This window comes from Zalophus californianus, chromosome 2 (genome assembly GCF_009762305.2).
Source record: "Zalophus californianus isolate mZalCal1 chromosome 2, mZalCal1.pri.v2, whole genome shotgun sequence".
NCBI classification, from domain to species: domain Eukaryota; kingdom Metazoa; phylum Chordata; class Mammalia; order Carnivora; family Otariidae; genus Zalophus; species Zalophus californianus.
The window spans coordinates 66,318,933-66,345,125 of NC_045596.1; the positions used below are offsets into that span (position 1 = coordinate 66,318,933).

The window sequence follows — 26,193 nt, forward strand, 5'->3', positions numbered from 1 at the left end:
TTTACACCTCTTTAATCTATACTTTTCCCCCTCCATCCCTTTCCTTTCCTTACAGTTTATCACTGAAGAACCTGTGGAGTGTAGTTTCCCACTCTCTGGTTTTGCTGACTGCAGAATGCAGTTCACCATGTTTCACGCGGCTGAATCCATAGGCTGGATCCCTTCCGAAGACTATAGGTGCTTTTTTCCATCAGATGGTACATGTGTCTACCTGTATCTCCTTTTGACATGCTAGCAGCCAGTACTATTCCTTGCTGATACCCTAGAGCCATTCATTGACTGGGGAGTGCAAAATGGTGATATTCTAGTTTTGTTCTCACTTATTAGCCAGCATGATTTCAAAAGGAGATTCTTTTCTCATCTACTATTTGCTTTCCTAGATTATGCATTCTAATTTGAATCTTTTGAAGATCTCTTCCTGAATTCCTGATTCATAAATCCAACTGCCTATTATGCATCTCTGTTGGATGTCTAATGGGCATCTCAAACTTATGTCCAAAACCAAGCCCCCCCTACAGTCTTGCACGTATCACTTTTCCAGTTCCTCAGGCCTGAAACCTTTGTGATCCTCGACTTTAGTCTCTTTGACATCCAAACCCAATCCATCAGCAAATCCTGTTGCCTTTCCCTTCCAAATATCCGGAATCCGACCGCCTCCAGCCCTACCATGGGAACCATGCCACCATCATCTCTTGTCTGGGTTCCTCCATACAAAGTGAGGTTCATTTTTGTCATTTTTTTTTATTTACAAGAATTTCTCTCTTAGAGTTTGATTTAATAGCTTTTATAATTATGCAAAACATGCATGTGGTTCCAAAGTCAAAATGAGAAAACAACTTTAAGAAGTCTAATTCCCCCCCCAAAAAAAGAAGTCTAATTTTCATTCCTGTCCTCTCCACACTGTTCTCCCTTCCCCGCAGACAGATAACCATTTTGACAAAGTTTTCAGTTTGTCATTTTCTTTTTCTTCTCTTTTCTTTTCTTTTCTGTAAGAGACACATGCATATATGTGCATTTCCCTTCAGGGAGCATATGAGAATGATAGATAAATGGTAGTACCATGTACACAGTTTTCCTCATCTTGCCTTTGTTAATTACAGTGTATCCTGGACATTGGGTATTCAAGTTTTTTAACTTTTAAAGATGGTTTCTGAATGTTACTCACTAATAACGTACTAAGCATAAATTTAAAATATTTCTTTCCTCACATCCAATATCAATTTACTTCAAATCACATATATACCTTTCAGGGAGATGATAGAATTAGCAACTCTTTTTCAACAAAGACTCCTCCCAAAATAATAATATTTTCAAGTAGAGATTATGTGTATCAATACCATCATTAAAAATATTTGTAGCATATTGTATTCATATGATATGAAGGATTTACATGGAAAGGGCGGGCACATTAAATTTTTTGCCTCTGGGATTATCTTTTCTCCCTGTTTCTGAGATCTGTCATTTTTCTGTATATCCAATTTAGCATCTGACCAGGTCTATTGCCTGCTAACCATTTGGATATAGAGTGTTCAGAATGACTAGATTCAAAGTCTAGGCACCAAGCAACTATTTTTTCTTTACCATATTTTTAAATTTTCTGGATTGTTGGGCAGTAAAGATGGAGGCACTTTCCAGGAACCTTCTAGCTTCCTAACATGTGACTCTGAGAAGGCACAAAAGGTCAGCTAAGATACACTTCCACATACTGTAGGGGAGTTTAATTTCCCCCTCCCCAATATTCAGAATATTTAGTGTTGGCAGTTTACAACTTTTAAATTCTAATCTATCATACTAGAAAGCCAAGAAGTACCAAAATTAAATATGCCTTCCTAAAGATATAAGGATAGTAAAAATCAGTGAACATAGCATTTTCTATTTGATGAGAATCTTTATTCAGTCTTGGAATGAGTAATTATCTATCAAAGCCATTTTTTAAGATTTTATTTATTTATTTGAGAGAAAGAGAGCACAAGCGGGGGGGCAGGGCAAAGGGAGAAGCAGACTCCCTGCCAAGCAGGGAACCCGTCATGGGGCTCGATCCCAGGACCCCGCGATCATGACCAGAGCTGGAGGCAGACACTTAACTGACTGAGCCACCCAGGTGCCCCATCAAAGCCATTTTAAATATAGATAGATAAAGAGATTCTCTTTATTGTATTTCATTTTTATTGATGAAATTTTAAATACATATTCTAATCTTATAGTTTTTATTTAACATAATTTAATTTTTCACATATATGAAAGATTTTCTAATTCTCATTATAAAAAGTTACCTATACAACTTGTATACTACTACTGAGAGCTTGGAAAAAAAGTAGATTCTCTGTGAGGGTACTTAATTTCTTCAACGTTATCATGTAAATGAATTTATTCTTTTCAAAGCTTTGTCTACCATACTCTCTTTATTGATGGAATCACTTACCTATGTGCCACAGACAATGCCTTGGATACCATAACACCATCTGCATTTCTTAAAAATGTAAGTAATTTCTTAATACTACTTTAAGGACTTTTTCACTTACTGAAATTATGAAGTCTCTTTTTTTTAAAGATTTTATTTATTCATTTGAGACACAGAGATACAGAGAGAGAGAGAGCATGAGCCGGGAGAGAGGCAGAGGGAGAGGGAGAAGCAGGCTCCCTGCTGAGTCAGGAGCCCAATGTGGGACTTCATCTCAGGACCCCGGGATCATGACCTGAGCCGAAGGCAAACGCTTAACCATTTGAGCCACCCAGGTGCCCCATGAGGTCTCTATTTTATAGTGTGTTCGTAGTTGTGTCACTAACTGAAAGCAGATCACTCATTTGTCTATAAAACAGAGCATTAATGACCTTCAGAGATTTCTTTTTTTTGACCTTCAGAGATTTCTTACCCCTATCCTTCATCTGTCCTGTTTCCACACTTCTCCAGACCCTAAAGCAGGTCTGCAAAGACTACCCACACAGATCTATTAGACTCTCTCCTAGTATTTATCTTGTTCTTTACACATAAGAGAGAAATTAAATTTTCCTAATATTTAATATACCATTTCAATAGCATGTGTATTTAATTTACAAATAGGAGTGCCTGGGTGGCTCAGTCGGTTAAGCATCCAATTCTTGATTTTGGCTCAGGTCATGATCTCAGGATCATGGGATCAAGCCCCACCTCAGGCTCCCTTGCTTAGTGGGGAGTCTTCTTGGGATTCTCTCTCTGCTCCTCCCCCCAATTTGTGCGTGCTCTCTCTAAAATAAGTAAATAGATCTTTTCTAAGATAAATAAATAAATAAGTAAAATATATTAATGGAAAAATCAGTCAGCAATACTATAGTGACTAACAGTTATTTTCAGTCATATTCATGAAACATGCACATATTTGTTAGTGTACTGTCTTACTTCAACACAACTCAAACTGTAACCACATATAGAATAATCAAGGATTCTAAGGACTAATATTGAAATTCACTCTCCAGATACACCTTGATAAGTGCTAGAGTCTGGATGCTAAACACTGTTAGTAATTTAAGTGACTGTACTTTAATTGTTCTCCCTCTCTGCTACTATGACAAAACATCCGAACTTTACCACCTTTCCAAAACCAGATACCAAATTGCTAACCACATACATTTTACCACTATTTCTGGGGAATACAATATGGAGTACAAACAATTGCAAGAATTCCTTCTGGAGACTTTGAAATGTCCTCTAACAACCATAAAAGTTGTTGGAAAAAGAAAAAAAATAAGGGTTTGAAAGATAGTACCATGACATTCAGTTGGGATTGTTTCATCATTGTTGAATGGATTTTGAAGGGAGGAGGAAGAGGGCAAAATAAAAAACACTTATTTAGAAAAGATCATGGAATCCCATCTCTCTCTGTGTGCCAGAGGTGAGCATCTGCTCTTCCCCTCAAGTCCTCAGACATACCAAAGACTCAAAGTGCTATTTGCAGTCTCACTGTATGAGATTGTGATCTGTACTACAGCAGCAGAGAAGAATGGGCAAGCACAGTTGTCCTACATACTGCATCTTTGATTGGAAAGGACACCCTGCCACCAAAAAGCTAGAAATAGTGTGGAAATAGAATATTCTTTTATTTCACATTTCTGCCAGACTTTGCTTCAAATGAACTCTGTAATTCTCCAGTTGAAATTATCTAAATAGGTTAAATGTTTCCATTAACGTCCCCAGGTTAGTGATACTTTTCTGAGAAATCCTTTGATGTTGCAAGAACATTTTTCTCCTTCAAATGCAGTTGCTGCAGATTTTCAACAAGTATTAGGAAAGTATATGGTATGTAACCTTCAACTATACTCCTAAACATTGTATTACAGCTGACAAAACTGTATGGAATTAGGAGAGAAGAGCTTTAAAGATGAGTGAGAACAGAGAACTTCTATCTTTATATAATGACAAAGAATATTCTTGATATACAGATAAGTGAATAAAGCAAGATAGATAAAGTATGTATGGTGTACTATTGTTTACTATTCTTATTTGCAACCATTTAAGAAAGAGAGAATAAATACAAATATACATATTTGTTTGCTTATAGTAAAAAACAAGGGGGGTGGGGGCAAGGAAAGGATAAACCAAAAACATTTTAATGGTTGCCTATATAGTGATAGGGGACAGGAATAGAAACTAGGCCTCTCTGAATGAAACTTGTTTTGCAGATTTGACTTTGGAACCATGTAAATATTTTACATAATTATAAAATAAAAAATAAAATTACATAAAATTATAAAATTAAATATTTAAAAAAATGTCCATAGAGTGAAATAAGACAGTCAGAAGAGGACAAATACTGTGTGATTCCACATATATGAAATACCTAAGTAGTCCGAGTTATAAAGACAAAAAGCAGAAGGGTTGTTGCCAGAGCCCGGGGAAAAGGGATGAGGAGGAATTAGTGTTTAATGGTACAGAGTTTCAGTTGGGGAAGATGGAAAATGTTCTGGAGATGGTGGTGGTGATAATTGCCCAACATTGTGAATATACTTAATGCCACTGAACTATTAAGTTAAAAATCATTATAATTATAAACTTTGTTATGTATATCTTACCATAATTTTTTTAATTTTTAAAAAGTAATCCCTAAAACTCAAAAGAAAAAAAAAACAAGAACCTAATTGTGTATTGAGTTGATGACTTGAAAGACAGTGAAAATTTATTTCAAGTGACTTTAAAACACAATAATCTGATTGTATATTCCTAGTGAAATTATACCCTAATGACAAAAGAACTAAAAATAAATCTTAAAGTATTTATTTTCAAGTGTCACATTGTTAGTGATAACATTGGTGTTGCTATTCTAAAATTGGTTTATATAGATATACTACTTTGAGTAAGAAAGTTAATGTCATTAGGAATCAAGATTTTCAGCAAGAGTTGCAAATATAAGGTCAAAGAATTAAGTAAAACCTTATAATCCTAAATTTTAATTGAAAATTAAATATTTTTAAAAGAAAATCATACTGTGAAATTTTTAATTGAAAATTAAATATTGAAAGCTCCACTGACTGAGCCAGCCAAGCACCCCAAAAATTTTTTCATTAAAAATATATTACATGATATATTTTCTCTTTAAAAAAAAAAGTATTTCCTACCCTACCTACTGAAAAACTTTAGAAATAATGAGCAACCCAAAAGCAGTGTGCCCCCTTAGCATCTAGATTATAGTCTCTAAATACCATTTTACACCAAAAGGAACCAGGCCTGATTGCAGATATCAGGCAGGAAACATAGAAGCCAGAAGCATTTTGTCATGCCAGAAACAAGGAAGCTATCAAAGTTCACTGTGCTCATGGCAAAAGACTTCAGGAGCCAACTTAAAGAGGCTAACACTGGTCAGTAATGGAATAACTTGAACATCGAAAAGAATAATAACTGCAGTGGATTGTAACACATCAAATATGTTAAATTCCATGAGTTCCTAGATACTATCAAAGACAAAATAATCCCTCATCAGTCAACCTGGAAGATACTAAGGATCCACCTCAACACTCTGAAAACCAATAAATAAAGACTCAACCATTTATTCTGACTTTCCTATATGAACTGTACCTCAAAGAAAACAAGTAGTTGATAGGGAAAATGGTTTTTTGGTCTTTATAGAAGTATTCCAGCTAATAAACAAAGAAGAGGTGATAAATTTCACTATTTTATAATCCCTGATGAAATCATTTATCTAAGCAGTCATCATCAATGACTGAAAAAATTAGGTGAAAAGCTGTGAGGAACTTCATAACAGATGAAACGGGCTCAAAACACCTAAACCCATTGATTATTCCTAAGGTCACAATAACGGAGATGATCAATCATTAGTTATGTTTCCTACTGTCACACAATGAGTAGTATAAAGCACACATCTGAAGTATACTTGCCCAAAACATCAAACCTGAATATGATCAAGCCTTCATATCTAACTACCAGTTTGCAGGAAATAGAGAGATCAGTGACCAATTAAACGATACCACAGCAATGCAATCAGCAAAATCCAGAATATGAGAAAATCTACAAGACAAATAATCCAATTTCTTCAACAAATAAATTGCAACAGGGAAAAAGTTAAGGAGAACTCATAGATTAAAAGAGACTTACACATATCAATTAAATGTGGACTTTGGTTCCTGGATCAATAAAATAAATGTTAAAAAAAAACCAACAATGATTTGTTTTTGATAAATTTGTACACAAACTGGATGTTTGATGATGTTAAGGAATTTCTGTAGATGTGATAATGTTGTGGTTTCATTTTTAAGAAAAATGAGGCCATATCTTTTAGAGATACAAACTGAGGCATTTACAAATTAAAATAATATAATGTCTGGGATTTGCTTTGAAATAATGCATTTGAGGAAGGGGTAATCAGTAGTAGTACAGATGAAACAAGATTGGCTATGTGTTGATACTAGGTGATGGGCACTTAAGGATTGATTATACTGTTCACTTTGCATTTGTGTATGTTTGAACTTTTCCATAATAAAATATTCTAGGTATACCGGCTTTAGTTTTCTATTATGTATCTAACAAATCCTACAAATCAGCCTAAAACAGCACACGCTTATCGTCTCATAGTTCGTGTGGGTCAGGAATCCAGGCCCCACTTAACAGGTTCTCTTCTCAGGTCTCACAAAGCTGCGGTGAGTGTCGTAGGCCAGGCTATGTTCTCATCTGGAAGCTCGGGAAGATTCAGCTTCCAGGCTCATTTAGAACCTGTTGCAGGATTCATTTCTTTATAGCTCTTCCAGGGATGCAGCTTTTTGTTGGCTGTTGGCCAGGGGACACCCTCAAATCCTAGAGACTGATAATAGTTCTTGCCACTTTGCCATCCTCAGTATGGCTGCTTGCTTCTCAAGGCTAGCAGAGGAATCTCTCTACTACAGTTTACTAAATTTTTTTTATAAACTTCTGGGGGTTTTTTTCTAAGATTTTATTTATTTATTTGATAGAAAGAGACACAACGAGAGAGGGAACACAAGCAGGGGGAGTGGGAGAGGGAGAAGCAGGCTTCCCGCCGAGCAGGGAGCCCGATGCCAGGCTCGATCCCAGGACCCTGGGATCATGACCTGAGCCAAAGGCAGACACTTAACAACTGAGCCACCCTGGCCCCCCCAGTTTACTAAATTTTATATAATGTGACATAATCACAAGAGTGACATCCCATCACCTTTGTTATTAATTAGAAGCAAGTCATACTTGGAGGTTCGTTTCAAGGATGTGATGCATTGAGGGGGGTGGTCACCATAGGGTGTGTCCACCACAATGCCTGAAAAATAATTAAGGATAGATGCTTTTATTTCAAATTCATAAATTTTCTTGTGAAGAATTCTGCATATTCAACACAGCCAAAATATATTATTGACATAGCTCCCTGAAAATTAGTTACCATATGAAAATATGCATATTTTAAGCAGTTAACACATCTGACATCAAAGAAATTTCTGTTTAACATTTATAAACTAACCTGGTAAGCATTAAATCTGTGGAAAATTTTATAAAAGTTATTGAACTTCTTATACAATAGTTAACAAAATAAAAATAGTTTTGAGAAATTTAAATACGTGTGTGTGTATGTGTGTAGAAGCTTAACATCAATGAATGGACTATGAATACATTATCTTAACAAAACTTAAATGACTCCCTTAGGTTAAAAAAGATTAAGCATTTTTTAAAAGGAGAGAAAGAGAAAAAAAGGAAAAGAAAAATAAAAAATTAACCATTGATCTTAACTTGATTATATCTGCAAAGACCTTATTTCCAGATAAGGTCACATTCACAGCTATCTGGCGTTAGGAATTGAACCTATCTTTTTGGAGGGACACAATTCAACTAGCAACCTCTTCTTTTCTACATTTACCTAGTGAGCTCCTCACAGAACATCAATTGTAGATTGCATGATCCAATAACCAGCAAGATCAGTGTTCTGTTTAAGATGGATTTGAGGGGCGCCCGGGTGGTTCAGCCAGTTGAGTGTCTGCCTTGGGCTCAGGTCATGATCCCAGGGTCCTGAGATTGAGCCCTGTGGTGGGCTCCTGCCCAGGAGGGAGTATGCTTCTCTCTCTCCCTCTGCCCTTCCTCCCACTCATGCTCTCTCTCTCTCTCTCGCTTGCTCAACCTCTCAAATAAATAAAATCTTAAAAAAAAAAAAAGATGGGGGCTCCTGGGTGGCTCAGGTCATGATCTCAGGGTCCTGGGATCAAGCCCTGCACTGGTCTCCCTGCTCAGCGGGGAATCTGCTTCTCCCTCTCCCTTTGCCGCTCTTCCTGCTCATGCTCTCTCTCTCTCATTCTCTCTCTCTCTTGCTCCCTCAAAGAAATAAATAAAATACTTTTTAAAAAGATCTTAATTTTTTTAAAAGGTGGATTTGATCAATTGCCAAAGAGCAGGGGGTTTTAATATTATTTTTATTTAAAAACTAATGCTCATTAATAAAGTAAAATAACATAAAATATATAAAGCAAAATACGCTTTATTTTGAATACAAAGCAAATATAAAGCAAAGCTTTAAAATATAAAGCAAAATACAATCTCAGTCAAACCCTTGAGGTGAGCACTCTTAACAGACAACCTAGCGCATAACCTTCCAGAATTATTTATATATAAATATGCATATAAATAAATATATAATAAATATATCTGAATATACATTTTATATGCATGTATGTTTGTAATATATGTAACATAAGTTTATACATACCTTTTAAATTCACAAAACTGAGGTCATTAATGCAATGGGTAAAGGCTTAATCTCTGGAGCTTGAGTCTGTCCTTGTTTTGTTGTGTAACAATTTTGGTACCTTATTATTTTCAGTCTCAGTTTTCGTTTCTTTTTTTTTTATTTTAAGTAGGTTCCACACCCAACGTGGAGCCTGAACTCAAGACCCTGAGATCAAGAGTCAAGCACTCTAGCAACTGCATCAGTCAGGGACCCCTCAGTTTTCTTCTTTAGAAAATAAAAGATGATAAAAATACTACTTTATATGGTGGCTTGGGAATTAAATGAGTTAATATGTGTGAAGTGCTTAAAACAGTACCTGGCACATATTAAGTGTTCAATAAGTTATTATTTGATATTGTTCTGCAGCTGCAGCTTACTTTTTTAATATAACACTCTATTGTAGAGATCATTTTTGTTAATATGGATAAAGTAGAAGACAAAAATAGGAACAAAGGACAAGAACAATGAATGGAAAACAGTAACAAATATGGTAGATATTAGTCCAACTATATCAATAATCATTTTAAAAGTTAATGGTCTAAATATAGCAATTAAGAGACAGAGATTGGATCAAAAAACTGTCAAGAGAACGAGAAGACAAGCCATGGACTGGAAAAAAAATATTTGCAAAAGACACATCTGATAAAATTACAGACCGGGAGAAAATATTTGCAAAAGACACATTTGTTATCCAAAATACACAAAGAACTCTGAAAACTCAACAGTTCGATGATAAACAATCTGATCAAAAAATGGGCCAAACGGGCACCTGGCTGGCTCAGTCAGTAGAGCACGCAACTCTTGATCTTGGGGTTGTAGGTTTGAGCCCCATGTTGGATGTAGAGATTACTTAAAAAAATAAAGTCTTTAAAATAAATGGGCCGCTGACCTGAATAGATGCCTCACCAAAGAAGATCAAAGAAGGTGGCAAATAAACACGAAAAGATGATCATACATCATTAGGGAATTGCAAATTAAAACAACAATAAGATACCCCCTACCTATTAGAAAGGCCAGAATTCACACTGACAACACCTAATACTGACAAGGAGGTGGGGCAATAGGAACTCATATTCACTGCTGATGGGAATGCAAAATGGAACAGTCACTTTGGAAGACAGTTTGGCAGTTTCTTACAAAACTAACCATACTCTTACCATACAATCCAGCAATCACACCCTTGGTATTCACATAAGTTGAAAAATTATGTCCACACAAAAACCTGCATACAAGTGTTATAGCAGCTTTATTGATAATTGCCAAAGCATGGAAGCACCCCAGATGTCTTTCCATAGGTAAATGGATAAACTGTGGTACATCCAAACAATTGACTATCATTCAACACTAAAAAGAAATGAGCAAGCAAGCCATGAAAAGATATGGGGGAATCTTAAATGCATATTACTAAGTGAAAAAAGCCAACATGAAAAGGCTGCTTGATTCCAACTCTATGACATTCTGGAAAAGACAAAGCCATGGTGACAGTAAAAAGACCAATTGCTACTAGGGCTTAGGGAGAAGGGAGGCATGAATAGGTGGAGCACAGAGGATTTTAAGGGCAGTGAAACTGTTCTGTATGCTACTGTAATGGTGAATACATGTCATTATGCATTTGTCCAAACCAAGGGAATGTACAGCACCAACAGTGAACCGTAAAGTAAACTATGGACTTTGGGTGATAATGATACATCAATAGAGGGTCATCCATTGTAGCAAATGTACCACTCTAGTGTGGGATGTTGATAGGGAGCTGGGGAGTCAGGGGGTGGAGGAGATAAGGATATGTGAGGACTCTGTACTTTCCACTCAATTTTACTGTGACCCTAAAACTTCTCTTTAAAAATCTATATAAATCTATAAATAAACAACTTAAAAAAAAAAAAGACTTCCACCACTGATTGAATACATTGAAATATCACTCTCCTGTCCATCCCCCCTACCTTTTCTTAGCAAGATTAAGGTGGAACAATCTGAAGCTTAGTTGATTCCTTATGCTGAAAAACAAGTGAAATGTACCTTTGACACTTTTGTTCAGTTTGTACAATATATTGTAATAGATTTTAATTATAGAAAATAATATTTGTATTATATTTCACTTCTATATAGATGAAATACAATAAAAATCAAGATGATAGCTCAATATCTACACTGAGGAGTCAAGTAACTGATGTAAAAAATATTATGTCCCAAAATATTGATGAAATTTTGGAAAGCGAAAACAGATTGGATATCTTCACTGATAGAACCAATGATCTGCAAACAACTGTAAGTGATGCTCACCTGTCTTGATATCTAAATAGTGCTCAAAACAAATGGCCAAAAGCAAATACATACCAGGGATACTGTGAGATAATCCTATGTTGCCAAACTATGGCTTTATCAAAAAATTATTGGAATGCAACTAAAGTATTTTTTAATTATAGAACAATGAAAATTAAAAGTCCATTAAAGTAGTAGGTGGTTATCTGCATAACAGATATATTTCTTACATTAAGAAACAGACAGCTTAGTCAACAAATAAATTGCAAGGGAAAAAAAAAAGGGAGAACTTACCAAAACATTGGTTTAAAAGGTGTATCAATTGCAATACTTATTTGGAATTTAACTCAAACTATAAAAATGAAAATTTGCAACTTCAGGAGATAATTAGGTATTTGAACTCTGACTGGATATTAGATAACATTAAGGAGTATTATTAATTTTTAGATATGATAATGGTATTATAGTTATGCTTTAAAGAGTCATTACTTATTAGAGATACATATTAAACTATTTTGAGTGAATTTATATAATGTCTGAGATTAGCTTCAGAATAGGTCAGGAGTAGAATGGGGTATAAATGAAACAAACTTGGCCATAAATTGATAACTGTTAAAACTGGATGTTGAGTGTGCCTGGGTGGCTCAGTGATTTGAGTGTCTGCCTTTGGCTCAGGTCATGATCCTGGGTCCTGGGACAGAGCCCAGAGGTGGGCTCCCTACTCAACAGGGAGTCTGCTTCTCCCTCTCCCTCAGCACCCCCTCCAGCTTGTGCTCTCTCTTTCAAATAAATAAATAAAATCTTAAAAAAAAAAAAAACCTGGATGTTGAGTATGTAGGGGTTCATTATACCATTCTGTCAACTTTTGTATATGTTCAAAATTCTCTATTAGAAAATACTTTTAAAGGAATCAGTGAGGTTTGAATAGTTAATTACCTTAGACCACCTTAGAGCATTTTAAATTTTATTTTTACAGATCTTTTCTAGAAACACAGCCACCATGTAAAACAAAATATGCACATACTTTTTACTCACCAAGTTCTACTGATTCTACCTCCTAAATCCTTTTTGTTCTTGGCCTTGTTTTTTCACTTTTAGATACAACTTATTAAGATATTATTTACGTAAAATAATATTCACCCACTTTAAGTATAGAGTTTGATGAATTGTACTTGTGTACAATTGTGTAACCACAATTAAGTTATAGAATAGCTCTTTCATCTTAAAATCTTCCTACTGCCCTTTGCAGCTGACTTCCCCTACCCTGACCCCAGCTACAACTGATCTGTTTTCTGTCACTATAGAGTTGCCTTTTCTAGAATTTCATATGAATAAAATTATACAATACATATTGTGTCCGACTTTTTGACTTAGTAATAATTTTTTGATATTCATGTTGTGTCTGTTAGTATTTTATTCCTTTTCATTGCTGGATAATATTCCACAGAATGGCTAAATTCCACCTTCTGCTCATTCAGTACCACTCATTATGTCACACCACACTCTATTATTTCTTTTCTAACTATTGTCTTCCCTCTATTTAATTGTTCTCCCTATTTTTAGTTCTATTCTACTCTAGTCATCCTCCACACTGAAACTAGACTATTCTTTAAAAATGCAAGTATCATGGTTTCCTTTCCTATGCAAAAGTTTTTTTACTTTGGCATAGTCCCAATAGTTTATGTTTGCTTTTGTTTTCCTTGCCTAAGAAGACACATCCATAAATAGGTTGCTAAAGCCAATATCCAAGAAATTATTTCCCATTTCTTTTAGGAGTTTTATGGTTTCAGGTCTCACATTTAGGTCTTTAATCCATTTTGAGTGCATGGTGTAAGACAGTGGTTCAATTTCATTCTTTTGAATATAGCTAATTTTCCCAACACTGTTTATTGGAGACTGTCCTTTCCCCATTGTATATTCCTGCCTCCTTTGTCATAGATTAATTGACCATATACGCATGGGTTTTTTTCTGGGCTCTCTATCCTGTTCCATTGATCCATGTGTCTCTTTTTGTGTCAATACTATTCTGTTTTGATTACTATAGCTTTGTGGAATCTAAAAAATAAAATAAATAAACAAACAAAACAGAAACAGACTCATAAATGCAAAGAACAAACTGGTGGTAGCCAGAGGGGAGGGTTTGGAAGAGCAGACAAAATAGGTGAAGGACAGGGGCACCTGGGTGTCTCAGTTGGTTAAAGCAACCCACTGTTGGTTTTGGCTCAGGTCATGATCTCAGGGTCGTGAAATCAAGCCCCATGTAGGGCTCATGCTTAGTGCAGAGTCTGCTTGAGATTCTTTTCCCCTCTCTGTTCCTCCCCCTCTGTTCCTCTCCCTGCTCTCTCTCTCTCTTTCTCTCAAATAAATAAATAAATAAATAAGATCTTAAAATAAAATAGGTGAAAAGGGCATAAGAGGTACAAACTACCATTTATAAAATAAATCACAGAGGGGTGCCTGGGTGGACAGCTGGTTAAGCAACCGACTCTTGATTTTGGCTCAGGTCATGATCTTAGGGTTGTGAGGTGGAGCCTGCTTAAGATTCTCTCTCTCTCTCCCTCTCCCTTGACCCTCCCCCTCCCTCCCTCTGAAAAAAATCACAGAGATGAAAAGTACAACATAGGGAATATAGTCAATGTAATGATATTGTCTGGTGATTGATAGTGGCTACACTTATCATGGTGAGCATTGAATAATGTACACAATTGTAGAATCACCATGTTGTACACCCGAAACTAATATGACATCGCATGCCAACTATGCTTCAATAATTTAAAAAAATTTAATAAGATAAAGTAAAATGCAATTAGGAGTATTATATATAGCCTTCTCTATTTTTTTTAAGATGTCTGTATTTATTTTTAGAGAGAGAGAGCACGCAAGAGAGCAGGGGAAGGGGCAGAGGGAGAGAAGTCTCAAGCAGACTCCCGACTGAGCACAGAGCCTGACACAGGGTTCGATCTCACAACCCTGAGATAATGACCTGAGCCAAAATCAAGAATTGGGTGCTTAAGGGACTGAGCCACCCAGGCACCCTTATCTATATATAGCCTCCTTAAACCCTCCCATGGTGCACCTTTGTCCACACAGGGTAGAGTCCAACTCCCCTAACATAATGAGCTTTCTTCAGACTATATTTCTAGTCATATCGCCAAGAGATCACAATCTTGTGATTTATAAATCTCAAAAACTACCAAACTATTTGTAGGCCTTCAAAATACATGTTGTGTTATTTCACACCTTTAAACATGCTGTTCCCTCTCTTTTTCCTTGCCCTGGAAAACTTCTACTCACTCATCAAAACCCAACTCAAGGGTCATCTCCCCATTGCCCAGACTGAGTTTATCACTCTCTCATCTCTGCCATCCCTGCAACTTTTATTGATTGATTTATTCAACAAATATCTTTTGAGAACCTATTGTCTGCCAGGCTCTATATGAAGAATTAAGAATATAATGATGAATAGTTACATACAATCCTAGCAAACAAGCCCTTAGCCTTAGTTAAATTAATACTATTTATATGAGCAAAGCAATCCTTTACATCACTTTTATAGCAGAAAAAAGATAAGGTCATATCAGTTTATATTATTTACAAAGGAGAATCAATAAAGTAAATGATTGTCTAAGATTGCATTTGTATTTTATGAAAGTTATAACACAAGAGCTCAGATAATACTGTCTAAGCCATTTAGATTCATTCAATATTCATTAAAAAGTGTTCTTCAGGGGCCTATTATGTACAAAATAATATGTTGGTCATCTTCAGGAATAAAAGAATATAAGATGTTTGCCACAGTTTAATCTACTGCAGAAAACAGATTTATATAAACTTAACTGCAATATTAAGTGTGGGTTAAGTGTCACAATAGATGGATAAAGCATAACAGCCAAACAGTGGAGAACTGACATTACATTCTTACAAAGCATTTTGAAATGACAGTTCTAAAATTCCACAATCAGTATTAACTCATTCTGTTGTATTAGGAAGCATGTATAGGGGCACCTGGCTGGCTCAGTCAGAAGAACATATGTCTCTTGATCTCAGGGTCATGAGTTTGAGCCCCATGTTGGGTGCAGAGATTACTTAAATAAATAAAAAAATTTTTAAGAAAAGGAAGCATGTTATAGTATTTAAATAGTACATGGACAGAGGCCATAGTTGGGAATCAAAACTATTTTATTATGAAAATTTATTTCAAGCATATGAAAAAGTTTTCAGAATAATACATCTAATGCCCTTGTAATCATAAGCCTACTTTATCTGACCTAATATTTTGCCATATTTGATAGGGGCCTTTGTTTTTAAAAGACGTATGATTAAAGTCTCTGTGTACCTTTCCCAAGCCCATTCCACTCCCGCACCAGAAGAACCACTCTCATGAATTTGTATGAATCATTTGTATGCATGCTTTGATTCCTCTGGTATGTATCTGTAGGTACATATGTATCTACATTCTTGGTTTGCATTTTTAACTTTATATTTGTGACATTATAATGTACATATAATGAACTAAAACCTGAGTTTTTAGTTCAACATTATGTTTATGAAATATATTCATTTGGACACACTTAGCTCTAATTTATCAATTTAATTTCTGACAGCATATCATTACTATTTAAGTAAACATAGTGTACTTATATTTTCTCCTTTTAACAAATATTAATGTAGATTCCAACTTTATTATGAACAATACTGCCTTGAACACTCTCATTCATGTCTCTTGGTACACTTTTGCAAAACCATTTTTTTTTTTTTAGATTTTATTTATTTGAGAGAGAGGGAGAGCACACGCACACAGGGGAGGGGCAGAGGAAGGGACAAGCAGATTGGCCACTGATGGCAGGGCCTGACACTGCTGGATCTTAGGGACCCCAAGATAATGACTGAGTCAACGGAAGTCAGACACCCAACTGTCTGAGCTACCCAGGCGCCCCTGCAAAACTATTTCTAAGACAATGATCTGTAAAGTTTTTTGATCATGCATACTTATTTGTAAAATGTTCTTGAGAATGCATTTAAATATATATATCTAAATTATATATTCTTCTATAATAACATTTTAATAAAGCACACAGAAAAACAGAAATTAAAAGAATGGGATGAAGATGAAATAAAATATTAGCTAATTTGTTTTTTTAAGAAGATGAAAGCTGTTCCTCTCTGATTAAGAAAAATATTAACAATAATGTATTTTAATGATAGTAATTTGTGATTAAAAGTCAGATCTGATTACAATTACTATTTATCTCTAAATATGGCAGATGGAGTACTCAAACTAGAAGCAAAAATATATCCTCTTTGCCATGTTTTTGTCGTTCACGTTTGCCTTATTGGCATAATTTTATGTATCTATTTAAGTAATCTCTACACTCAACGTGGGGCTCAAACTCACCCCCCTGAGATCAAGAGTTCCATGCTCTTCTGACTAACCCAGTTAGGCACCCCTTTATTGGTATAATTTTTAAGCCACATGTCTACTTTTCAGTTTAGTTTAAACTAAATAATATGGGGTACCTGGGTGACTCAGTTGGTTAATCATCTGACTCTTGATTTCAGCTGAGGTCATGATCTCAGGATTGCGAAGTCAAACCCCACGTCAGACTCCGTGCTGGGCTTGGAGCCTGCTTAAGATTCTCTCTTTCCCTCTCCCTTTGCCCCTCCCGCCCCCCCCCCCCCCCCCCCGGCATGCAAGCTCTCTCTCTAAAAAAAAAAAAAAGTTGCCAAATGTTTGAATAGATAATGAATAAGGGAATAAAAATATGTTAAAAAAAAAACTCCTTTCCCCAGCTTATAAAGTATTGTTTCCTAAAATTTTTAAATTCTGCTCCTTAAACATGGATTTTTTTTTAAGATTTTATTTATTTATTTGAGAGAGACAGAGATAGCAACAGAAATAGTAAGAGAAGGCAAGAGCAGGGAGCAAGACTTGGGGCTCAATCCCAGGACCTGGGATCATGACCTGAGCTGAAGGCAGGCACTTAGCCAACTAGGCCACCCAGGCGCCCCTTAAACATGGATCTTTAAAACATCTGGAATTTTATTTTTGCACATAGTATAAGATAGTAATCAAAATTTTATTCTTTTCTTTTCAAAAAACCAATTTGCCCAAACACCATTTATTGAATAGCTCAGCCTTTCCCATTTGGTTTGTAATGCCAACCCTATCATATATCATGTTTTCATGTTTTCTTTCTTTTAATTTATATATACGTATTCTATTCTACTGATCTATTTCTTTATCCTTGGACCAGTACTATACTGTTTTAGTTACCGTGGTTTTATAAGAAGCCTTAATATCTTATAGTGCAAGATACTTTCTACTTTTGGAAAATTGTGTTGGCAAGTCTTTCTCTTTCAGTGAAGTTTAGAATCTACTTCTCAAGTTACACTCACACACACAAACTGTTGGGATGTTAGTTGGAATTACATTAATAGGAGGAGGATTGACATCTTTAAAATATTGTTTTCCCACCTCTGAACATGCTGTCTCTTCATTTTTCTAGTTCTCCTTCAAAAGCTTTTTTTGATTAATAGAAACACAATCAATTTTTGCATACTGATTTTGTATCCTAAATCTTAGTGAACTTTTTCATGATAAAATTGTTATCTATGCATTTCTTTACATTTTGTACATTGTAATTTTATCATATATAAATGACTGTATTTTTTCATCCTTTCCAATATATATTTCTTTTTTAAAGATATTTTTAAGTAATTTCTACACCCAACATGGCCCTCGAACTCACAATGCCAAGATCAAGAGTCATATGCTTTACCAACTGAACCAGCTAGGTTCCCCTATTTTATTTATTTTTTATTTTTTACTTTTTTTGCTTGTCTTACTATGTTAGCTAGCAATGCCAGGAAAATGTTGAATAGAAATGGTGATATCTGAAATACTTGTTTTGTTCCCAATTTAAAATGATTATTTCTAATGTTTCCCAATTAAGTATTAAATTTACATTCAGATTTTGATACTTTTTAACAAGTTACACAACTTCCTTTCTATGCCTCATTTGCTAAGAAATTTTATCATGAAAGGGAGTTGAATTGTATCAAGTGTTTTTACATTGAGATAATGATTTTTCTTCTTAAACCTGTTAATATGATAAGTTGCACATTAAATGTTTGTGTGTGTTGTAGGATCCAGTTTTATAATTTTACCTTTGTTGCCTCAAAAGACTGACTCTAGCAATGTATAAAAGCTGTATACTACATGCCATGTGAGGTGGTATTCTTATATAATTTTTATAGTCTATCTTGTGCCTATGGTTGGTTTAATTTCCTCATTCCTAAACTCACAATTTTTTTTAACATTTTATTTACTCATTTGAGAGAGAGAGAGACAGAGAGAACACAAGCAGGGGGAGGGGCAGAGAGAGAGAGAGAAGCAGACTCCCTGCTGAGCAGGGAGCCAGATGCAGGACTCGGGACTCATCCCAGGACCTGGAGATCACAACCCGAGCGGAAGGCAGACCCTCAACCATTTGAGCCACCCAGGTGCCCCAACTCTCTTAATGTTTCAATCAAGTTGTTTTTTTTTTTTTTTTGTCTTTTCAAAGGACGAGATTTTGGTTTATTTATAATTCTGTTCAAAATTGATGATTGATGATTTCTAATCTTTTTGTTTCTAGTTCTTTCCAATGCCTGTAGCCACATATAAAGCTCTTTTCTGGACAATATTCTGAAACCTGGTTATTTGCTTCCTTGCCCTCGTGCCTCCCTCTCAATTTAAAGACAACTACCTTGAGGCCGTAAGGCTTGGATAGATACCTTATTATACCCTTAATTTGATCTCTACTGCAGGGCAGAATCTTTTTTTTTTTTAAGATTTTTTTTATTTCTTTAGAGAGAGAAGGAGCTGGGGTAGGAGCAGAGAGAGAAGCAGACTCCCTGCTGAGCAGGGAGCCCGATGTGGGGCTTGATCCCAGGACTCTGGGATCATGACCTCAGCTGAAGGGAGATGCTTAACTGACTAAACCACCCAGGCGCCTCAGAATCTTTTTTTTTCTAATTGAGGTAAAATTAGTATTTTAAAGTATATAATTCAGTGGCGTTTAATACATTCATCATGTCGTATACCCAACACCTTACTAGTTCCAAAACATTTTCATCCCCAAAATGAAACCTCATACCCATTAATCAATTATTCCCCAGCCCCTAGGAACCACTAATTTGCTTTCTGTCTCTATGGATTTACCTATTCTGGCTGTCTCATATAAATGGAATCATACAGTCTATGATCTTTTGTGTCTGGCTTCTTTCATTTAGCATGATGTTTTCAAGCTTCATCCATGTTATAGCATGCATCAGTAATTCATTCCTTTTTGTGGCTGAATAATATTCCATTGTATGGATATACCTCTACTTGTTTATCCATCAGTTGGTGGACATTTGGGTTATTTCTGCCTTTTGGCTATTGTGAGTAATGCTGCCCCGAACATTCGTGTACAAACTTATGTTTGAAAACTTCTTTTCAATTCCTCTGTATGTATACATAAGAATGGAATTGCTAGGTCATATGGTAATTGTGTTTAACTTTTTTAGGTAACTTCCAAACTATTTTCCACAGTGGTTGAACCTAATAATGTAAGAGGGTACCCACAAGTACCCACCAGTAGTGTAAGAGGGTTCCGATTTCTCCACATCCTCTCCAACACTTGTTCTTTTCCTTTTTTTTAATTATAGCCATCCTACTGGGTATGAACTAGCATCTCATTTTCTTTTTCTATTAGCATCTCATTTTGATTTGCATTTCCTCAATGACTAACGATGTTGAGCATCTTTTCACATGCTTATTGGCCATTTATAGATCTTTGAAGAAAGTCTATTCAAGTCCTTTGCCCATGTTTTAATAGGTTTGGGGGGTGCTATTGAGGAAGGGCAGAATCTTAAGGGGCATTTGACATTAAACACCTTTTCAATCTTATTTCCTACTGTTTGGACCAAAAAAACATCAGCTTATCCAATGTTTCAGTGTTCCACATTTCGGCACCCTCTCTTTTCCTCTTCTTGCAAATCAGCCATTTGGTACCATGATAAATGCAGCCAGTAATGAGAACTCACACCACTATCATTCTGTTTTCCAACATTTTCTTCCAAAGTGACAGTCAATAGGCAATTTATTTACCGTCCAAGTTGTCACAGGAGATAGTAAAACTATCAAATACTTTATTCTGAAGAACATAGGTCTTTATCTTTCTGTGAAACATACTGCCCTAATAGTTTCTTCACAGGTTTTACCTACCCTGATGGTTAAACCAATGCCACGTTTCAGATTCTTGTAATAACAACATCTCATCCTACTACCAACTGAAATATTAGAGAAACACTAGCTGTACCAACATACCTCAGTTTTCAGTGTTTTAACTAAATAGAGGTTTATTTCCCGGTTATGTAACAGTCCAAGACAGTTTTTCGGTGGGCATACTTTCACATGGTAATCCAGGAACCCAAGCTTTTTCCATTTTGTGACTCTGCCATTGCCTTGGGCCTCAGAGTCTTTCAATTTCAGGTGGAAGATGGTTAAACAGGGAGTGGAGAAAGCACATTTGCTTATATCCACTTGAGACCCAAAGTGATACCCATCACTTCTACTCTCAACCTATTGGTAAGAATTAAGTCTTATAGCTTTGCATAAGTGCAAGAGGCAGAGAGGGACACAACATAGGGTGGGGTGAGGAGCCTGAAAAATGTGGCCTGCGATTGGAGAGTCTCTTGCTAGCAACAATTCTACATTATGGAAGGGGAACTCAAGTCTTCAGTGGCTAGTTGGCTGTCTTTGTCCCATCTGCACTAAAGGAAATTCTAAAGGAAGTTTTTTGGTAGTTAGAAAATTACCTGAAGAAAAGTCTGAATTTCAGCAAAAAATTAAAGAGCAGAGAAAGTGGTAAAGGTATAAGTAACATTAAATGAATATTTACTGCAGTACAAGTGGTGAGAAGTGGTTGGATTCTCAATATACTCTGAAGGTGGAGCAAATTGGAATTGCCGACAGATTGAATGTGTGGTGAGAAAGAGTTAAGGAAGACTCCAAAGTTTTGAGCTTAGTTAACAGGAAGGATGAAAATTCAGTACAGTTCCATTGCTCTCCTCATGTAAGCCCAGAGCTTAGCCTGCTATGCCTATGAGCAGTGAAACCCCAAACCCTGGACGACAGAAGCCAACATCCTCACCCTCCCAAATACAGAGGAGCTGCACCATAAGTGCAATTTTTCACTGCTTTCCTAGATTCCTGCACCAGGCCTTACTCTTACTTTCTTCCAAACTTAGGTATGAATTTAAGTTTGCTTGTTATATTTTATCTAGCATTCTGTGTAGTAATAGTGGCAGGAGGGTTACGGGGTTCCCTAATCCACCATATTGCTAGATCTAATTTTTATTAAATTATGTCTTTTTTAAAAAAAGATTTTATTTATCCATTTGAGAGAGAGAGAGAGCGCACACAAGCAGGGGGAGAGGCAGAAGGAGAAGCAGACTCCCCAATGAGCAGGGAGCCCAGGACCTGGAGATCATGACCTGAGTCAAAGGCAGATGCTTAACCATCTGAGCCACCCAGGTGACCCAGATTATATATCTTTCTTATGCAGAAAGTGGCATCATCTAAATACCACGAAAATATGGCAAAAACAATTTAAGAGATTTTATTTCTTTACTGCCTTACCTTTCAAACAAATTTCACTTTTATGCATATATGATTACATGAAGAAAAAATGACTTCATCTTTGAAGCCAGCTGAATAGAGGCAGCTCAATAAAATATATTTGACTGAAGTATTTTAGTTTTTCTCACAATATTTTCATACAGATAACACATAATCATTCTCACTAAAACCTCCATTTTTTGCCTAGCAAAATTAGTTCTCTTTTCCCTTGGTCTTTAGGTAAAAGACTACTGAATGTTCTTAGGAAGCACATTTGGCTTTTTAATAAAAACTAGAACAATAAGCTTTCTCTCAGTCAGCCTACAGGTAGATATGGGTCATGGATTATAATTGGGCAGATTAAACAGGTACATTTATCTTGGTATACTCTCAAAACTCTAATAAAATGATAGGTAAAGCAATAATTAGGAATTTTAATGTATAAAACACTAGGATAAGAAACGAGAGAGGGGCACCTAGGTGGCTCAGTCAATTAAGCTTCTCTTGATTTCAGCTCAGGTCACAGTCTCAGGGTGGTGGGATTGAGCCCAGCGACAGACTCCACACTGTGCTGGTTTGCTTGGGATTCTTTCCCTATCTCTCTCCCTCTGCCCCTCCCCCCGCTCACACTCTCTAAGATGCAATAAATAAGTTAAAAAAAGAGAAAAGACAACAGGTAAGAAACGTCAACAATTTTGGAAGCTAGAAAATGGGAGTATGAGTACTTGATAACCTCAGTAGAGCAGAAAACTCAAGACATAAGTTTGTAAGCAGAAGACATTAAGATGCAAGCCGATCTGGGCCATAGACTTGGAAAGGATCAGAAATTGGAGATACATGGTACTTGTAAAAGTAGACATGCAGTATAAGTCTAGGAAGAGACTGGGTATAAAGTCTTTAAAAGGAACGTGTTACCTGTAGAGCCCTTTCCCTACTTTTTACAGCCATATTGCTTCCTCTCCTTATCCCTGACAAAGGATAATAAATGTTATTATCTAAAGACAATAGATCAGCGGCGCTTAGGTGGCTCAGTTGTTAGGCGTCTGCCTTCAGCTCGGGTCATGATCCCGGGGTCCTGGGATCAAGCCCCGCATTGGGCTCCCTGCTCTGCGGGAAGCCTGCTTCTCCCTCTCCCACTCCCCCTGCTTGTGTTCCCTCTCTCGCTGTGTCTCTCTCTGTCAAATAAATAAAATCTTTAAAAAATAATAAAATTAATTAATTAAAAAAATAAAGACAATAGATCAGAGGCTCTAAACTCAGACACCAGGTGCAGTTGAGGCCAGAGTGACCAGCATATTAAAATCAGATGGATTAAGTGAAAAATCTTATCCTGAATATCTATATTTTGACTATGGTGACCACTCCAACCTTTGTCTACAGAGAAATAACAGTAATACATCCCTGAAACAAGAATAAAAAGCTATAGGAAAGCTTATTCATAGAAAAGAGATCTTTTGGAAATTAAAACCATAGTAAAAATTTAAAATTCAATGGATTTATTCTAATATAAAGTTGAGATATTCTCTCAGAAAGGAGAGCAAAAAGAGAGAGAGGAAAGATAAGGAAGACAGTGACTCAGTCTAAGAGATCCAACATACGAATAACAGGAGTTTCAGAAAAAGAACATGAAGGAATCAAAGGAAAGAAAATCAGAGTCATACAAGAACTAAGTAACATGAGTTTCCAGATTGAATGAACAAAACAAGGACCACAGCAGGGCATGTGATGCTGAAATTAAAGAACATCAAAAAGGAAGAGAGATTTTAAATGTTTTCAGACAGAAAAAACAAAGTCTCGGCAATTAGAATAGCACCACATTTCTCAGTAGCAACATACAGGTGCTAAAGAGAAACAGAAGAATGTTCTATGTTAAGCACTGTTGATAATATAGCAGTGAGTGAAACATACCAAAACCCCTGCCTTCATGGAGCTACATTCTCGACAAACAAAAAGTAAAATTTACATCACGTGGAGCACCTGGGTGATTCAGTCGGTAAGCATCCAACTCTTGATTTCAGTTCAGGTCATGATCTTAGGGTCATGGGATCGAGCCCCATGTCAGGCTCCACACTGAAAGCAGAGCCTGCTTAAGATTCTCTCTCTCTCTCTCTGTTAAAAAAAAAAAATTACATAATGCTAGGTAAGAGATAAGTACTTTGGAGAAAAATAATGTATTGAAGGGGAGTATTATTTTTCTGGGATGGAGATGGGGTAGCAATTTTTTTAATTAATTTTTTGAGAGAGAGTGAGGGGGGGCCAGAGGGAGAGGGAGCAGGAGAATCTCAAGCAGACTCTGTGCTGAGCAGAGCCCGACATGGGGCTTCATTTCATGACCCTGAGATCATGACCTAAGCTGAAATCAAGAGTCGGCTGCTTAACCAACTGAGCCACCCAGGGTCCCCATGGGGGGTAGCAATTTTAAATAGGGTTGTAAAGGATTTAAGTAAAATCAAGTGAAGATGAGGAAACTGAAGCTCAAAGAGTTAGTAACTTGGTCAAGGTTATGGAGTTAATAAAACTAATAAAAGTACAACTGAACACAGTAAGGAAGGCATCTGGAATCTTGGTGCATATTATAAAAGCTGTTCAGACTTATTGAGACTCTGGGATTGGTCAAAACCAAGCTAAATCTTTTTTTTTTTTATAGATTTTATTTATTTATTTGAGAGAGAGAATGAGATAGAGAGAGAGCACGAGAGGGAAGAGGGTCAGAGGGAGAAGCAGACTCCCTGCTAAGCAGGGAGCCCGATGCGGGACTCGATCCCGGGACTCCAGGATCATGACCTGAGCCGAAGGCAGTCGCTTAACCAACTGAGCCACCCAGGCGCCCTAAATCTCTTCTTTTAGACAGCTCTGAGAAGTACTGGGGTGTGCCCATTAATTCAGATACAGAAAGAAAACATTATATTTGTGTTTATTTTTATTTCAGGCCAAAGAATCCCAAAAAACAAGAAAGATTCTTAGGAGGATAATATGGTGGAAACACTTCAGAAAGATCATAATCCTCACTGTGGTAATTCTCCTTTCAATTATCATCATTCTTTTAAGTACAAATGTAATAGCAACCTAACTTTTTCTCCACATGCCCAGCAGTTACCAATAAATGGTTGTGCAAACACAGAATTCCACAACCAACCATTATGAAAGCATTCTCTGGTGGTTAAGAAGCCTGGAGGAAGAGGGGCTGGACATTCTTCCTTGTCCCCTCAGTGTGCCTTGACTCTTGTCCCTGTACCTCTTCCATTTCTGTAATCCCATTTTTTTCCCACTGCTCCAGCTACTTCCCCAGCCTCTCTACCCTCTGTTAAGATTAAGAGCACAAACCGTGGAATCAGACCACTGAAGTGTAACTCCACTCGGCCACATACCAGCGAGGTGACTTTGGACAAGTTATTTAACCTGTGCCCCTGTCTCCTCATCTGTAAAATGGAGCCAATAATACTGCATAGAACTATATCTACCACACAGTAAGTGCTATTTAAGTGTTAACTATTACTTAAAAGGAAAAAATGATTGCATTTGTGACACTGATTAAATCTCTATTATCTTGCTCCTTAGAAGAAAAATGACTGTGAACTTGTAATTCCCTTAGAAATATGAGTCTTAACATGAGAACACAGTCCAGAAATAGACATTCACCTCTTCTACATATTCTTTCATTTGAAATGACAACTCAAGCCATTGTTTTATACTAGACACTTCGTTGTGTAAAAATTTTTAAATTAGGAAGCTGTATTATTTCCCTAATAAATCACTGGTCCTATTTTACCACCCTAACAGCCTTTTTTTTTTCACATGATACACTTCATCCAGTAACCTCAAATCACTAAGATTTCTAATAACTAAAGCATCCAACTTCACTTTGCAGTTGTTAACGAGGCTTCATGAGTTCCTTCGGCTCAGGTCATGATCCTAGGGTCCTGGGATGGAGTCCCCGCATCCAGCTCCCTGCTGGGTAGGGAGCCTGCTTCTCCCTCTCCCTCTGTCTGATGCTCCCCCTACTTGTCCTCGCTGTCAAATAAAATTGTAAAAAGAAAAAAATCATTTAATGGGGTGCCTGGGTGGCTTAGTTGGTTAAGCAACTGC

General features: G+C 36.4%; 1 protein-coding gene across 2 annotated transcripts in view; it reads left to right on the plus strand.

Annotated features, from left to right (window-relative positions):
• The window catches only part of LOC113925356 (vesicle-associated membrane protein 8-like), a 29,764-nt gene extending 4,389 nt beyond the window's left edge, over positions 1-25,375 (plus strand). The window contains exons 3-6 of one of the 2 annotated variants that reach the window (XM_027600042.2): positions 2,383-2,479; positions 4,172-4,273; positions 11,310-11,468; positions 25,037-25,375. In XM_027600042.2, the coding sequence (XP_027455843.2) occupies positions 2,383-2,479; positions 4,172-4,273; positions 11,310-11,468; positions 25,037-25,177 (499 nt within the window). In that variant the 3' untranslated portion in view covers positions 25,178-25,375. The remainder of the gene's footprint in view (positions 1-2,382; positions 2,480-4,171; positions 4,274-11,309; positions 11,469-25,036) is intronic. The other variant, XM_027600043.2, reaches the window with a different exon arrangement.
• The last annotated feature ends 818 nt before the right edge of the window (positions 25,376-26,193 follow it).